The following is a 15560-nucleotide window of genomic DNA, read 5'->3' on the forward strand; positions in this document are numbered from 1 at the left end:
TCCAGAGCTGTGCCCTGTGACAGACTACTTTTGACCAGCAGGAGGGTCAGTGACGTGTAGAAGGAAACCCTCTTATTCAAAGTGGTGAAACATAAATAATTCAAAGTTCACATCCAGCAGGGGCTAAGGTCTAACAATCACCACCAGAAGAGACTGGGCTTCTATACTTCTCACTCCCTCTGCTTAGCTGGAGATATTCAACTGCAGTGTTAGATTAGAAAGCAGCAAAGAGATAACTCAGATGTATTTACTCCCAAGTCTGGGGACAATCTGTTTTTTCTCTTTCACAGGAGTTAAAATGAGAGAAAAAAAAACCAACCAAAAAACAAAACAACAAAGAAAAAAAAAGGAGGAGCTTTGAGGTGATTTATGTGATAGGTCTTTAGTTGCTAGACACTACAGCCTGCCCTGAAGTGTTTCTTATTATGATCCTCAGCTGTAGTACCTGCTTCCTTTCAATAGCTGCCTTGTGGTGGCCACAAACACTGAACACTGCTGTGGACTAGGAAATTAGAGCCCAGGCAGAGTCATAGGGACTTGGTGTGAAGTTCTGCAACCCTAAATATCTGTGGGAAGGAAGAGAAGATAGGAGAAAAAGAATTGGGCTAAAGATTAAGTTAGAATCAAGTAGGTTTTTCTTTTTTTTTTTTTTTTTTTTAACTCATGTAATCTTTAAATCACTCCTCCTGGCATGCAAGAATCCTAAAGAAGGGGTTAATAAAATGCAATCATTCATGATTTCATCGGATAGGTATACTCTGCCCATGTCACCAAAATGTAGATAAATGACTAATATATGAGAACATGTCCAACAAGGGCTTTAGCTGGGTTACTAGAATGATTGAGTATTTTTAATGCTATGGGCAGGGACCAGATATTTCTGTTATGAGAGAAAGAAAAAAAACCCACCCCAACCAAAAACATAAACAAAAAACTTGCACAACTTATACTCCCAGACACTGAAAACAACCAGAATGCCACAAGATTCTTACAATAATTTAGGATTTCCTTTAACCTTTAAAAGGTGCCTTGAATTATAAATAACACCACCACCACTACCAAGAAAAGCAACACAGAAATGACTGCTTAGTTCAGAAGGGACACTTACGCCCTGTACACCTCTTCCAGTGCTCTTGTCCCACTGTCAGCAGCTCTCTAACTCCATCATCCATTGCTTTGGTGAACCTACCCACTGCATCACATTTCTGTTCTCTGCAGCATTTGGAAAAAGCAAAAACAAAAAGCAGTTAAACAGATGTATTACATCAGCTCTAAACACAATGTTGATACTATAATAGCAGTGTCACTTAGGTCTTGGGGGAAAAAAAAAAAAGCCAAAGTAGAGAAATTAATGAATTCCTTGAAATCTCTGCCATTTCACCAAGGTCAGAATTTCCTTCTTTAGATACAGACAATTTTCATTCTATCCCCCCACAAAATACTGTTAAACACATGATACTGGATTATCATGCTTGCTAGAGTTACTCCCCCCCAAAAAAAGCGCTATTAGCTGAATATTCTCCCTCGTGAGATCAAATACCAGAACAAGAAAAACAGATTTGAGGAAAATATATCCCTAGAGAACTTAAAGAATGACCTCACATTGATATAAAATGAGACATCAGAGTAATAGATGTAGCAAAATTCATAAAATAGTGAACAAATAGAAAGAAAACAATTGTTCCAGGTATTTTAATAAAAGTCTAAACTAGGCAAATAAAAATATAGCAGTTCCTCTAAGGGAAATACATATGCATAACATTATATAATGCAGACAATGCTGTGTGTTCAGTTATGCTACTGAGAGGAAAAAAAAAATAAAACAGTGATGTTCAAAAGAGAATTCTGAATTTTTACCCCTCTTTAACACAGCATTGCATATACAACAATGCTCTGTGAACTCCACAGAAGAAAAACAGACATGTATTTTCCAATCTTCAATGAGAATTATTCAAGCTGCATCAGATCTTACAAATGCTCTCAGCCAAAGTTTGTGTGAGACAAATCTCACAGCAAGTCAACCTAAGCAACGTCCAAGAGCCAGAGTAGCAGTGCTGAAGAATCTAACAGCTACTCAATAAGCTGGTTTGTCCACTTGCAGGACTACCATAGCTTTCAAGACTGTTCATACAGACTTATATCAGCACCCCAAGATATTCCCAGGCACTAGAATGCCACTGGTATGGATGTCTGAGGTGTTACACTCACTCCTGCAATGCTTTGAGATAGATCCCCAGAACAACACCAGACTGTCAGTCCTAGCCCAGGCGATGGTACCCTCTGGTGAGGTCTCAATACAAGCTGCTTGCCTACAAAACTGCTTAGCAGACCACATACTGGTTGCTCCCTGACAGAGTTCTGTCTCACCCTCTGCTGCACCCTATGTACAAAAAGCTCTGTCTGGTTCACCTTTATACCACCTTTTTATACCAGCTTTATACCACTGGGTTATATATAACACACATCAGAAAAGTAGTCAAGTTTGAAATTCTCATATTTGAAGTGGTAGTGACCTAAAAAAAGTCCACTTTTTTTTTTACTAGTACAGAACTGCTACTACACAGCTATTACATACATCTTAACATCCACTGCATTGCTTGCATAAAGCCTATGCTGGGGTATTTCCAGGTGTAGGTACACTACAGCTTTGCTAATATAAGCTCTAGTTTATTCACAGTTTCAGACACAAACCATTATCCAAATTCTTATGTTCTACAGCAGCAAGCAAATCACATCATGCATACAACATATCTTCTACGAAAAAATTACTAAGCCTAAAGGAGTGAGATAAAGGCTGTAGAGTAAATTTGGTCTTTCACTCTATGAAGCCAAAAGGTGTACCATCAGGAGAACGATACATACAAATTGTGTATATATAAATGTATACATATGTAAAATAAATATATCCCTTTGCACTTCTAGATGAATACTCCAAAAATGTTGTAACCCATTTAAAATTAATTTGATCATTTAAATTTTTAATAGCTTTCCATGGATTCCAGATATTAGAAACATACTTTGTGTGTGCATTATATACAAGTATTTTACAGAAGCATTGTTTTCCTTGATGGTCCACCTACAGCTATCCTGAGCTACTTAATAAGCCTAGCATGCTTTGGAAGTGTTTACAATTGAAGGATTAAAGACCAAACTATACTTACATACCAGTATAAAAAAACCACTCCATATGATCTGACAGTACTTTGTCTATTAGTTTTGCATAAATTATTTCAGGATCAGTATTCAGCCACTGAAGTCAAAAGTCCATGCAGTTCCAGCAAGTTTTGGAGGAATTGATATGAAAATCTCAATTTTTCAGCTCTGCCTTGAGAAACACCTCATCAAATCCATGAATATATGTGCACACTTACTATTCTAGTTTTATATTAGCTTGGTATCTGTTGTATATCCACATGCATAATGTCCATGCAAAAAGAAACCACCTTACATTTCTACCATGTCCAAGTCAGGAGCTTCTGGTTCCATTGTGGAAAAGATCATGACTCCCACAGTTTCATCTTTTTCTGCCTTCCGCTTTCCAGTTTTCCACTCCTTGAGGAGGAAAAAAAGCCCAAACAAACAAAAAATCCATCAAAGTCTGAACACCACTGTTCATGCAAATGCTTAAAGGCATGTACTTAAGCAGTGACTGAAATGTTGAGAAGTGTTATCCTACAGACCACCCAGAAATTAAAACCTTTTAAATAAAAGTTTCATCAGAGCTCAGTCATGAAGAAAATGTTATTTACTGTAGATGTAGATAATAAAACCTCTTTAAAAAAAGCATAAAAAAATGCTGGGGCAGGGGGTAGCAGGACAACAAGAAAGAAGTCTGGTTATATCAGGTAAGACTGCAGCATAATGCTATCACAACTCATCCTACTGAGAATAACGGGTTGCTTTTTTTTGGGGGTGGGGGGTGGTGAGAGGGTGGTGTATATGTGTTTTTAAATATAAGACAGGATTAGACACATCCTAGATCTGCTACAAAGTAGCTTCTGTTATCAGAGCATTACCAGAGGACCACAGTGATTAGCAAGTCCAACAGAGACAGAGCAGGGCACAGCCTAAAGAGTTGTTGTAATTGTTCCTATTCTGCTGGAGGACACAAACGGTCCTTAAGAGACTAGCAACAAAGCTACTTTGAAGAGCACACCCCTGTTGGAACAGCATACAGCATTTCACACAAGCAACTTTATGCCTTGTTTTGATCAATCAGCTCGATTAATAAACCCAGCAGATTTTGGCTTATCACTATCACCCACAGGGGGGCAGACACATGAAAAGCTACAAAGCTGAACTCTCAGTTCAAAGGGGATGGTGAGGCAGGGAGCAATTCCTCAGTCTTAGTCTGCGTGTGACCTTTACTTCCTACCTTCTCATCTCGGAAATTGAGAAACTGCTGGAAAACTTCACTTTCTGACACAACAGGATGGCGACACATCCTCGTCATCCAAGCTTGCAGTCTCTCCATACGCATTTTGATAAATTCCTCTTCAAAGCGCCCTGTTATACATGGAACAATAATTGTTACATTTCTACTCTAGTACCCTCAGCTTTTTTTCTTTTTCCCCCTCAATTTAACTTAAAATAGAAGCTGTAATTCATCTGGTGAGTTATTAATCCATTTAATGACTCAGAACTTGCAAGAAGGAAATATGCTGACAAATCGGGAGACCCTTAAATTACATTCTATTGATTACTAACCAAGAGTACTCTTCCTTTTTAAAATAGCCGAGAAGTATTAAAAAACCATAATACACACACATAAATCAATTTCTGGAAAAATAAAAATTAATAAACTCTTGGATGGAAGTTAGGTATTCAGATTACCTAAGAGAAGTTAGGCACAGGCTTGGAATGCAGATATTTTTCTGACAGAGTCTAGTAAATCTTTGGTCAATGAAAGGTTCAAAAACATTGGAGAAAAGGGAACTACTTACTTTCCAAGTTGTCATGTCCTTGCTAACAAAGCACTGAAATTGATTAAATTGATTAAAAAAGAAGCACCTTCATAAATATATTTCTATATAGGTAAACTAATGTGTTGGGAAAACCCCTCAAACAATCTTAGTAAATCTTATGCACAAACCAGTTAGAATACATACATGTAAGACTTACTTTATTTGGTAGTTAGGAGATTTTAAACAAGCTATTCTAAAAGTAACCTTTCTCTTTTTTTTAAACCCGTAGTGCATCATCACTGTCTGTTCTTAAGAACCTTTCAGCTTTAGTACAAACCGTACCTTCTTGAGAGTCTTTTCCAATTAAAAAAAAAAGGCATGACATCAGACTTAAGCCATACAATGAATACGATGTATTTGAAAGGAATGAGAAGATTCCTCTAGCACCCCACTCTTCTAATTACAGTGCAAATGACAAACCTTGAATTCATGTACTCTTTCAACATAACTCTACTGTATAGTTACTATGGCAGCAGCTCCACAAGGTTGAGTAATTTATGTGGGCATTTAGGTGGGTGTTGGGGTTTTTTATTAATTACAAAGATGGAAACTATCAAGACTAGCAGGTAAAGAGCACAATCAGTGAAAATGGAGTTTGATTATGGGTGCATTTACCACAAATTACCTAGGGAAGAAGAAAATTTAACCCTCCCACCTCCCCTCAAAAAAATCAGCTACTACAGAAGAGACATTATATAACCTTCAGTAATACCAGTTCCATCTTTACCCCATACTGAAATCTCGACAGCATTCCTACAGGGAATGCAAAGGAACAGTAACATTCGGAAGTTATGTGCTGGTCATTAGGCATATCATCACCAGTAAAAGCATGATCTTGAGCAAAGTCAGTTTATATGTTAAGTCTTGCTTTGCCAAGATCAATGGACAAAAATTCTTTCTGACAGCCGTCTAGAGAAGTAGCTTCTTTAACACAATGAAGATAAGCACCATCTTTTTCTAGTTCTCATTACAGAAAAAGGAGACATGCTTTCTTATTTTGGGCATGAGGCAAACTATTCTCTCACAGACTCCAGAAGACAGAAATCCACAGGCAAGGTTTTACTGTGGTATCAAACTTCAGTCAAAATTTTAAGATACAGTTAAGATGAATTCTAGAGACCCCATCAGGTCTCCTGGTTTCTTTTTAGTCCACATGCATGGCTTAAATAAAAATACTGGTGAATTCTAAACATAAGGCTAAGGCAAGGAAGTTCCTTCTTCACTTTTCAATTCCTTTGGCATTTATCCCAGCAACTACATTATTGCTTAGCTTTCTTCAGACACAGCAGAGCTGTGGCATTTCAGTGATGCATGCAGCCATGTGGCTGGCAAAGTGCCAGCTTTTGCATGTTTGTTTTAGACTGGCTGTCTTAAAGGCAGAATAAAAATCTTGCCAGAAAACACGAAATGGAAATAGGCAAAAGTAATGCATTTTCCTCCTATACAGGTGTCCATCCTTTTCTTCACATGCACACAGGCATACTGTTGTGTGGCAAGGAAGCCAGAGACTACTGAAAATGCACAATCATCACCATATTCAATTGCAGTGACTGAACTCATGAGCATGTAAAAGATCCAATCACACTTTTTTTAAAGTCAGAACAGAAGATTTCCATAAGTTTCAGAGAGTTCAGTCAAGCTGAACTGACATTAAACCAGAGCAGAATGTTATACAAATGAAAGATGCTTTTTAAATCAAGTGTGAAATCGAGCAACAGGAGAAACAGCTGCAACATTTTACTTGTGAGTCAAAGAACTCAGTTTGTCAGGGTTTTTTTTACGCACAGGAGCTTTGTTCCAGGAGCTCCTACAACGTAACACAATCACACATAAAAAACACCCCTCAAGCCCAAAACCTTACCAAACAACACCACCAATAAAAAAAGCCCTCAAAAACTATTTCTCCAGACAACTAGCAAATATGGAACGTAAGTATTTATCTCTTCTCTCCAATAATAAATATTCTCTTCTGTAGCAACTAGGGATTTTTCTTGTTTGCTTGGTTTTAATTACTTCTGTTTTAAAATCACTGGACTAGATAATTAAACCAGAGTTCTGAAATTATGCTCTTAGCACTGACATTTTATTAGTAGTAAACCATTACAACTTATAAACTTTGAATGGTGAAAGGTTGGGATCTTTCTGATACCTTCTTTAAAAATGATAGGAAAAACAAACAGTAAGAAATAACTGAACCTTATAAAAAAAAGTGATCTCCTTATTTCCCATCCCATGAATTCACAACTGGGAACAATTACCTGTTACTTGCTTGTCTGGAAGAGAAGGGATTGGAATGGCTAATCCAAATTTAACCAGGAGACGCTCATACAACCAGTCAAAGTGCTTGTATCTGTGGTTGACAGACCGATTAGTGTTCTGCAAGAGAAACGTAACTCTGAACTTGTGACAGGCATTTACAGATAGTGACATGAAACAAGTGTGACCAGAACAGTAAATATGTGGAATGTAAGTAAGATTTATGATTTAGAGCTTTGGATCTGTAACTACAGAAGAACTTGAAATAACAGAACAAAATAACTCTTTGGGCAAAAAAAAAAAATGGTGACACCTATGACTTACTATTATAACCCTGTGACCAAGTCACACTGAATGTATTACTTATATGTACAAATGACCCATACTTGCAAGACAGAAGATCCTGTTTCAGACACACTTACAGTGCAGGTCAGCTGATATTCAATGTAGCTCTTGAGACCATACATTTTAGAACCTTTTTTGGGATCTGCCACCACACAGTCAAATGTAGAGGTAGGATAAACCCACATTGGGCCATAATCACCAATCTGTAAGAAATTGCAAGTATTTTAAAATAAATCATGTTGTAACACCTGCAAACAAGGAGACAAATACTTTCTCTAATCAGTGGAAACTCTCAAGTGAAAAGTGAGAGACTGATAGCCATAAAATTGAAGGTTTTCTTGCAACCAGAAATGATTGACCACGGTTGCATTTATCTTCTTTATTGCACCTTTTTTTTTTAAAGTTTACTACTTGCGCTACATTTCATTAGAACAGCATATATACAGAAGAGTGGGTTTTACAGATAAGTTGACCTGACCATCATGACTGAATACTGCAATCCTTTATGAATGCAACTGCTTTTTATTAGATAACTAATTAACTAATTAGATAACCAAAAAACAACGTAATGCATTCGCTTTTCCTCCCAAAAAGGCTTATTTTCATGATCACAAGTAACAGATCCAGCATAGGGAAAAAAAAGTACTGAAAATAACAATTACATCAGCACACCTGGAAGAAAGAAGGATTTAAAATTTGACACTGAAGAAGTCCTCAATGATAAAATGCTGTCCACAACAATTTCAAAGTATTTACATGGTACATGATGGGTTTTGTTTGTTTGGGTTTTTTTTTTTCAAGTACAGTTCTATTACTAATTATATGTTCAGTATCAGCTTCTTCTGACCCAAATACACACAGCAACCCTGAGGCTGAAACTTACACTGGAGAAAAAAAGAAAGGGTGAGGAGGACTAAAAAAAGCTCTGAAAACCCCCAAATGCAACAATCCATAAAAAACCCAAACCAAAAACCCCCAGCCCTAAAGCAAAACACACCACCCACACACAGAAACTACACACACAACCCCAGCTTACAATTATGGGAATTTTCTCTTTGGGTTTTGCTAGCTGCTTTGCCAACAGATACTGTTCCATCCCAGGTTTTGCGAATCCAGGAAATCTAACAATAAAACAAAAGGATACATTTATTCTATTTTTTCCTTCTTTTGACATATGCAGAATTACCTGCCATGGTAGGAAAAAAACCCTTTAGTATTTCTCAAGTATAGAAAAGAATTTATATGGATTACTTTAACAACCAACAATTTGCCCTGAAAAAGCAAGAGTTTTAGGGGCTGACATCCACTTTTTATTTGTGCAATACAGACTCCTTCTTCAAGGCAAAGTAGTTACCCTTGCCCTGCAGCCCATCAGAACAAACATAACAGAAGGACACAAAATAACATCTGCCACTCCCCTGCAGAACAACCACTCTGGGAAGGGACACACAGAGACCCTCATGCATACCACCCTGCTACTTCAGATCGCAAGGGCTCAATCACTGAAAGAATAGTAAACTGCAGATTTATCAAGTGCTTTTAAACATGAGTTACGTTAAATAATTTATCCAACAATTACAGAGAAAAACAACTGTAATGCCCTTAAAGTCTGCATAACACATTATATAAAAATATAAAAATGGCATTCCTCCTTCTAATTAGGAAGATACTTAGCTGTTATAGTACTGCCAAGCTATTACCTGCTTGCACAAAGATGAGGAGTACAATAGGACAATGCTCTTAAACAAGGTATGTTTATACTGGTTACACTAAATGGTTTTGCAGTATGCCAATGTACTGTTGCAGAACTGGACAGAACATCCACTGATTAATAAAATAATGACCAGCCATGCACAGCCAGTTGATTTCAGTTACATACTCAAAGAGAACATTATGCTACAATACTTTTCTACTCTGCTTTCATCCACTTAAAGATTATGAAACTGTAGCTTCTCAGAATAACAGTAGTTTTAGAGTAAAAAAACTAAGTTGCAACATGCAATAATGCTAGTACAATCCTGACAATGCTTTATGCTACTGGAAGATTTTTATTTCTAAACTAAGCTTTCTATGGCTCAAGAATCAAACTAGGTAATGCATAAACACAGGAGAGGAGAATTTTTCCCTATTCCTAGCAACTCAAATTGCTCATGAACTTTGGGGCAGCAGCTCTGATCAGTCTCACCCTATGAACAAACCATCGATCACCTTTCATTTTCACTAAGCATACACATACTGTTAAAGACAGTTAAATTTTAAAGACCAGTAGGTCTAGAAGTTCAGATTTCATAGACGTGTAATTTGCCCATGTAACACTTCTCAAAATTATACAGCTTTGTCATGTGCTTTTAGGCTTCCATTCATCTGTGGTATCTGATCACACAGGGAGAACGCCAAACTACAAATTCATCTCCTCTTCTACCTCAAAACTGTAATATTTCCATAGAAGGTTGAATGGTCACACATTTAAACATCTTGTCAAGTTCCAATTCTCTTAAATATATATGTATTTTCCCCTCCATTTTCCATTACTTGTTAAGTGGCAACTTCATAGCGGCTGCACGAGAGTTTCCACGCTGGACTCCCCCTGCCTCCGATGCCTCAGTCTCCTTGTAACCAAGATAAGATGGTGAAGTTGATTTTGGGTCATCCCAATCATCATCCCACTCATCATCATCAGCAGCTGCTGAAGTATAGGAGAGGACACAGGGGTAGGGAAAGGAGAAAGTTAAATATTTAATCTTCAAAAGCAGAAGCAGCTACCTCAGCACACACATGCAAATAACCAACAAGGTAAATATATTAAGATCTAGTTCAGCCTTCTGTTTTACGATTCCTCCACAATTACAACTACTGCCCCACCAATACAACTTGCAAAACACTACACTAGAAATCCATTGAGGGAGAGGGGAAAAAAAATAGAATAAAAAGAAAGAAGAGATGCTGGCATGCTAAAATGAATTTAATAGATGAATTCCATATTCACTGACTCCAGGTTAGCATTCCCCAGTTGTAAGTTCTCCTCATAATTTAGGCTTTTACTACAGTAGAGAAGCCTTCTGAAAGGCTACCCACTTCCTAAAACTAAGGATTTAAGAAATTACTTCTCCAAAGGCCTCAGGGCACAAATAGTTCAAGAGTGTTTAAAAACTCCAGTTAATCAAGCTGAACAACATGCCTGAGAATAGATCATGTATGCACAAGACACTGGCTTGCCATGTTTCCATACAAGTTTGAGGTGTCTGCTATTGTAGGTCTGTTTTTATTTTATTTTAAAGGACAATTATTCTAGTGTTCAGTTTACCCATGTGGCAATGTTCTACTAGGAAACTGGTTCATTTTGTTTTTAATATAAGCCACTGTTCCATTGCTAGGAAAGATGAAGCAATTCTTACCTCTGCTGTCCACCTACTCTAATTTACTCAAAAATAAGAGCATTATTACTGCACCTGGTCCTTGGTATGCCTGTGGATGACCAAATGCTGCTGCCGCCTCCCAGTTATTTGAAGCACTGTTTCTCTGGCTAGCTGCACTTTCAGGTTTCGCTGCCCAGCTGTCAACAGCATTTCCGTTATCCCAGTTCCCAGACTTCCCAACGTTCCAGCTGGACCAAGGATCATTGTCATTGTTTGCCTACATTGTATAAAGACAAAAATAAAGAAGAATCATAGAATCATAGGTTAGGATTGGAAAGGACCTCAAGATCATCTAGTTCCAACCCCCCTGCCTGCTGAAGAAATGAGTAAAGACCACATACTTCCTGAAGTCTGACTTCCTGCTGATAGAACATGAGTTTGTATTCAGCACTCATTCGATTTAGGAACATCTGCCAAATCTTAACATTCCCAGCCACACAAGTCTTAAATACAGTAAAAACCTGGATGAACTTACCAGCTTTCCTGCAATGTGACATCAATGCATACTAATAAGTGTGTTACATCTCCTCAGGGAAATTAAACTATTTCTTCCAACAGTGTTAGGAAAAGCTCTTACTCATGGTAATTATTTTACACCAACACCATAAGTATGGTGCATGTGAACTATTAATTACGTAAAACTATGGACCAATGACCACATTTAAAACAAACTCGGAAGTCAAGGACTACATTTTTCCAAACACTTGTTTTATCAAACTCAGATTAGTGGCTTTACTGAAAGCAAATCATAAATTGCCCACCCACACCATTACTCTTCTTGTGACAGTTAGGGCCAGCGACCTGCTCAGCTTCCCTGTCAGAGCTTAACTCACTCACAGTGAAGACAAGGGAAAGAAACAAACATCTATCAAGGAACAATCTGGCACATCCCTGTAGACCTACTCTCAGCATAAGCTACTGATGAAGGTAATCACACACACCCTCCTGCTGATGCTGTTGTGGAGGTGGAAATCTCAGTGCAAGAATGTAGAGCAGACATGTCTCTAACTACTACATCAATTTGTCAAGTTATCTGTCATTAAGTTGGATTAATAGCTTAGCATGCTGCTCAGATACCTGATTTTTACACTACACTTTGAAAAGGCATTGACTAAAGTGCAGTCTACTCCAAACTTAGTGCAGACTAGCTTGCAGAAAGAAAAAAGGAACGCAAATCAAAACCAATACACCCAAAGTACAGGAGGAAAAGAAGAAGAAGGAAAGCAAAACAAAGCCTATAAAGATCGTTGTATTCAGTAGAGAGAAAACCTGAGTTTTATAAAAGGAAGTCCCCAAAACTGCAGAGGCTAGTGCATGTTTTAAACCATGAAACAGCATATCAAAAAAGGGATACCAAACACAAATTTATTTCTATTGGACTATAACATTCACCTGAATCTTCAAACATATGCCAGTAGAGAAAATTTAATAAAACTTCCATTAAAGGCCAAATTATTCTCTGAGAAATGTTGAATAAGTTTGTTTCTTACACAGAAAAAGGTACAGCTACTCCACATTCAATTCTTCCCCACTAAAAATCCTCTAATTTCAACTTTGAGATACTATTCTGGAATAAGAGCTCTTGCTTTAGCTTTTCCTACAATGAAGTTATCTGACAGACTTCACAGAGGCTATCAGACTTTTAAGACTTGAAAATACTGTTGATATCATGTAACACCTGTTCTTTAGGTACAGAATCCCCAAGATCTGGATATTAAGCCCCCAAGCTGGGGGGAATCACCATTGAGAAGACTCATGAGAGTCAGTGGATCTCTTAGGGTTGGTGGAGTGAGAGACATTATGTGGACAGCTTCTATACTGATAGTTTGGGGGATATTTTCTTTTTTTTGAAGATGAAACTCATGCAAGAACAAACACCGCTCCCTAAGGGAGCAACATCATTGAGGTCTACCTAATTCATGGACACTGCTACTCTCAATAATTACAAAGAAGTTGCTGGTAGTTTATACCAGCCTGCTCCTACTATGATGTTCACCAGGTAAGAGTTTCTGTAAAGAGAAATAACCATGCAAAGATAATAAACTGGCTGATGTCATGCTAAATTAAATCAGGTACACTGGAGTCCAACTACACGGAAAAGCATCTCTTGCTCCTAACCTAGCTTAGAGCATGTAGAGAACAACAGTTTGCATAACATTCATTTGCCTGTACTTCTGCAATGTATGTTGCGCTGATCACTGGCAAGTGAAAGATGAGAAGTGGGATGACTGCTAAAAGGCTGAGCAAATATTTCCTCTTCATGAACTACAGTTCATGTGAAACCTGGTACACAGGCAGGTAGCAAAAAACTCCTAAAATCTCCTGCAAAACATGGGGGAGGCAATAATATTAATAGTGGGTACGCTATTAAAGAATTACAAGAGCAATCAAAGTTACCAACAATTGCTGATTGTAAATTCTGTAGCAAGGGGAAACAGATTACTTAAATTGCCCTCTCAGATGCCTTATCTCTATCTATGTGTATGAAAGCACTGTTCAAATCAGAAAATTTTACTTCTGAGGTGTCCAAGAAAGCTCTTGGGTAAGCTCTTGCCCATATCACCCATATGCTACAAAAAGGGTGGGATACATTATTGCCACTCAGCTCCTTTCAGCCTAAGGGTCTACATTTCTTTCTGAAGCACTACGGAAGAGGTTAAGAGATGAATTACGAATATTTATATAGACAACACCTCTCACAGCATTTACAGGTCTCCTCTTATAGGACTGCAGAATCTACTAGGTTGATCATCAAGTCCAACATATCTTTCTTCAAACATTTGTTTATGTCTATACACACTGTAGACACATCTAAGTGGTAGTAGATATGGAGAAGGGTTCAGGAACCTCAAGGTCCCATAGCACTGTGGAGGACCAAGTAAAGACAGCATTTGTTAAAAGGGTAGCCTCACCTCCAGTCAGCAGTTCCATGGATCTCAGCAGCTGACAGATTCAAAACAAGAAGCTATTCATGGGGCTTAGCTTGGGTTGAACAAACTCTAATTAAGCCAGCAAGTATTTTGTGATTAAATTGCATGTTCTCCCACCTTGAGTTTTCCAGAACTGAAATTGATAATCCTTTGATCTCCCTCTAATCAGCACAAAAAAAAGTCCTTAGAAGAAGTTGCTGTTATTTAGTCAACATGACCTGATACAGCACCCCTAATATCCAAGTATGCAAGCAATGTCCAATGCAAACACACAAATGCCACACCATACATAATTAAGAAACTAATCAGCCTTCAAACCACAGAATCATAGAATAGTCAGGGTTGGAAAGGACCTTAAGATCATCTAGTTCCAACCCCCCTGCCATGGGCAGGGACACCTCACACTAAACTATATCACCCAAAGCTCTGTCCAACTTGAACACTGCCAGGGATGGAACATTCACAACCTCCCTGGGCAACTCATTCCAGTGCCTCATGACCCTACCAGTAAAGAACTTCTTCCTTATATAGAATCTAAACCTCCCCTGTTTAAGTTTTAACCTGTTACCCCTTGTCCTATCACTACAGTCCCTAATGAATAGTCCCTCACCACCATCCCTATAAGGCCTCCTTCAGATACTGGAAGGCTGCTATGAGGTCTCCATGCAGCCTTCTCTTCTCCAGGCTCAACAGCCACAACTTTCTCAGCCTGTCTTCATACGGGAGGTGTTCCAGTCCCCTGATCATCCTTGTGGCCCTCCTCTGGACTTGTTCTAAGAGTACCATGTCCTTTTTATGTTGAGGACACCAGAACTGCACACAATACTCCAAGTGAGGTCTCACAAGAGCGGAGTAGAGGGGCAGGATCACCTCCTTTGACCTGCTGGTCACGCTCCTTTTGATGCAGCCCAGGATACAGTTGGCTTTCTGGGCTGCGAGCACACAGTGAAGCTGGATTGTGTTCATTTTCTCATTGACAGCACCCCCAAGTCCTTCTCCACAGGGCTGCTCTGAATCTCTTCTCTGCCCAACCTGTAGCTGTGCTTGGGATTGCTCTGACCCAGGTGTAGGACCTTGCACTTGTCATGGCTAAACTTCATGAGGTTGGCATCAGCCCAGCTCACAAGGGTGTCAAGGTCCCTCTGAATGGCATTCCTTCCCTCCAGCGTTATCAACAGTACCACACAGCTTGGTGTCAGTGGCAAACTTGCTGAGGGCGCAACTCTTTGCTCTGCCAGCTAAAATCAAACCAGTACACTGAGATTAAATTCAAGGATAAGCTCCTTAAAGGCAGCTGATTTTCCTTTCTGTAGACTACTACAGACCTGCTTGCTCCTACTGATCTAGGAGAAAAAGGCTATTTGGGGAACAGACAACAGAGGGAACACATTATTAAATATTTTAAGAGTCTTCCATTAAGGGCAGATTCAAACTCACTATAGAAACAGATCATTACCAGTGGGGGGGCCTGGGGGAGTAGAAGTCTAGTATTTTTTTTTAAATATCTAATAATAGCTGAATGAGGAAAAATTCCACCACAATAGGAAAATATTCAGCTTCACAGTGGAGTATCAGTATCTTTACCAAATGAACATAATGAATTACATAGGAAGAAATCACATCTTTGCTATTTTCCAGAGAATCCAGAA

At 38.5% G+C, this 15560-nt stretch overlaps 1 protein-coding gene across 2 annotated transcripts in view; it reads right to left on the reverse strand.

Annotated features, from left to right (window-relative positions):
• SNX9 (sorting nexin 9) overlaps positions 1 to 15560 on the reverse strand; it is a 63626-nt gene that overhangs the window by 14754 nt on the left and 33312 nt on the right. The window contains exons 5-12 of one of the 2 annotated variants that reach the window (XM_034060495.1): positions 11015 to 11198; positions 10098 to 10248; positions 8602 to 8686; positions 7643 to 7768; positions 7223 to 7340; positions 4376 to 4506; positions 3449 to 3552; positions 1109 to 1212 (exon numbers count right to left, since the gene is read on the reverse strand). In XM_034060495.1, the coding sequence (XP_033916386.1) occupies positions 1109 to 1212; positions 3449 to 3552; positions 4376 to 4506; positions 7223 to 7340; positions 7643 to 7768; positions 8602 to 8686; positions 10098 to 10248; positions 11015 to 11198 (1003 nt within the window). Of the gene's footprint in view, positions 1 to 1108; positions 1213 to 3448; positions 3553 to 4375; positions 4507 to 7222; positions 7341 to 7642; positions 7769 to 8601; positions 8687 to 10097; positions 10252 to 11014; positions 11199 to 15560 lie in introns of both variants that reach the window. The other variant, XM_034060494.1, reaches the window with a different exon arrangement.

Source organism: Melopsittacus undulatus, chromosome 3 (assembly GCF_012275295.1).
Source record: "Melopsittacus undulatus isolate bMelUnd1 chromosome 3, bMelUnd1.mat.Z, whole genome shotgun sequence".
Classification (NCBI taxonomy): domain Eukaryota; kingdom Metazoa; phylum Chordata; class Aves; order Psittaciformes; family Psittaculidae; genus Melopsittacus; species Melopsittacus undulatus.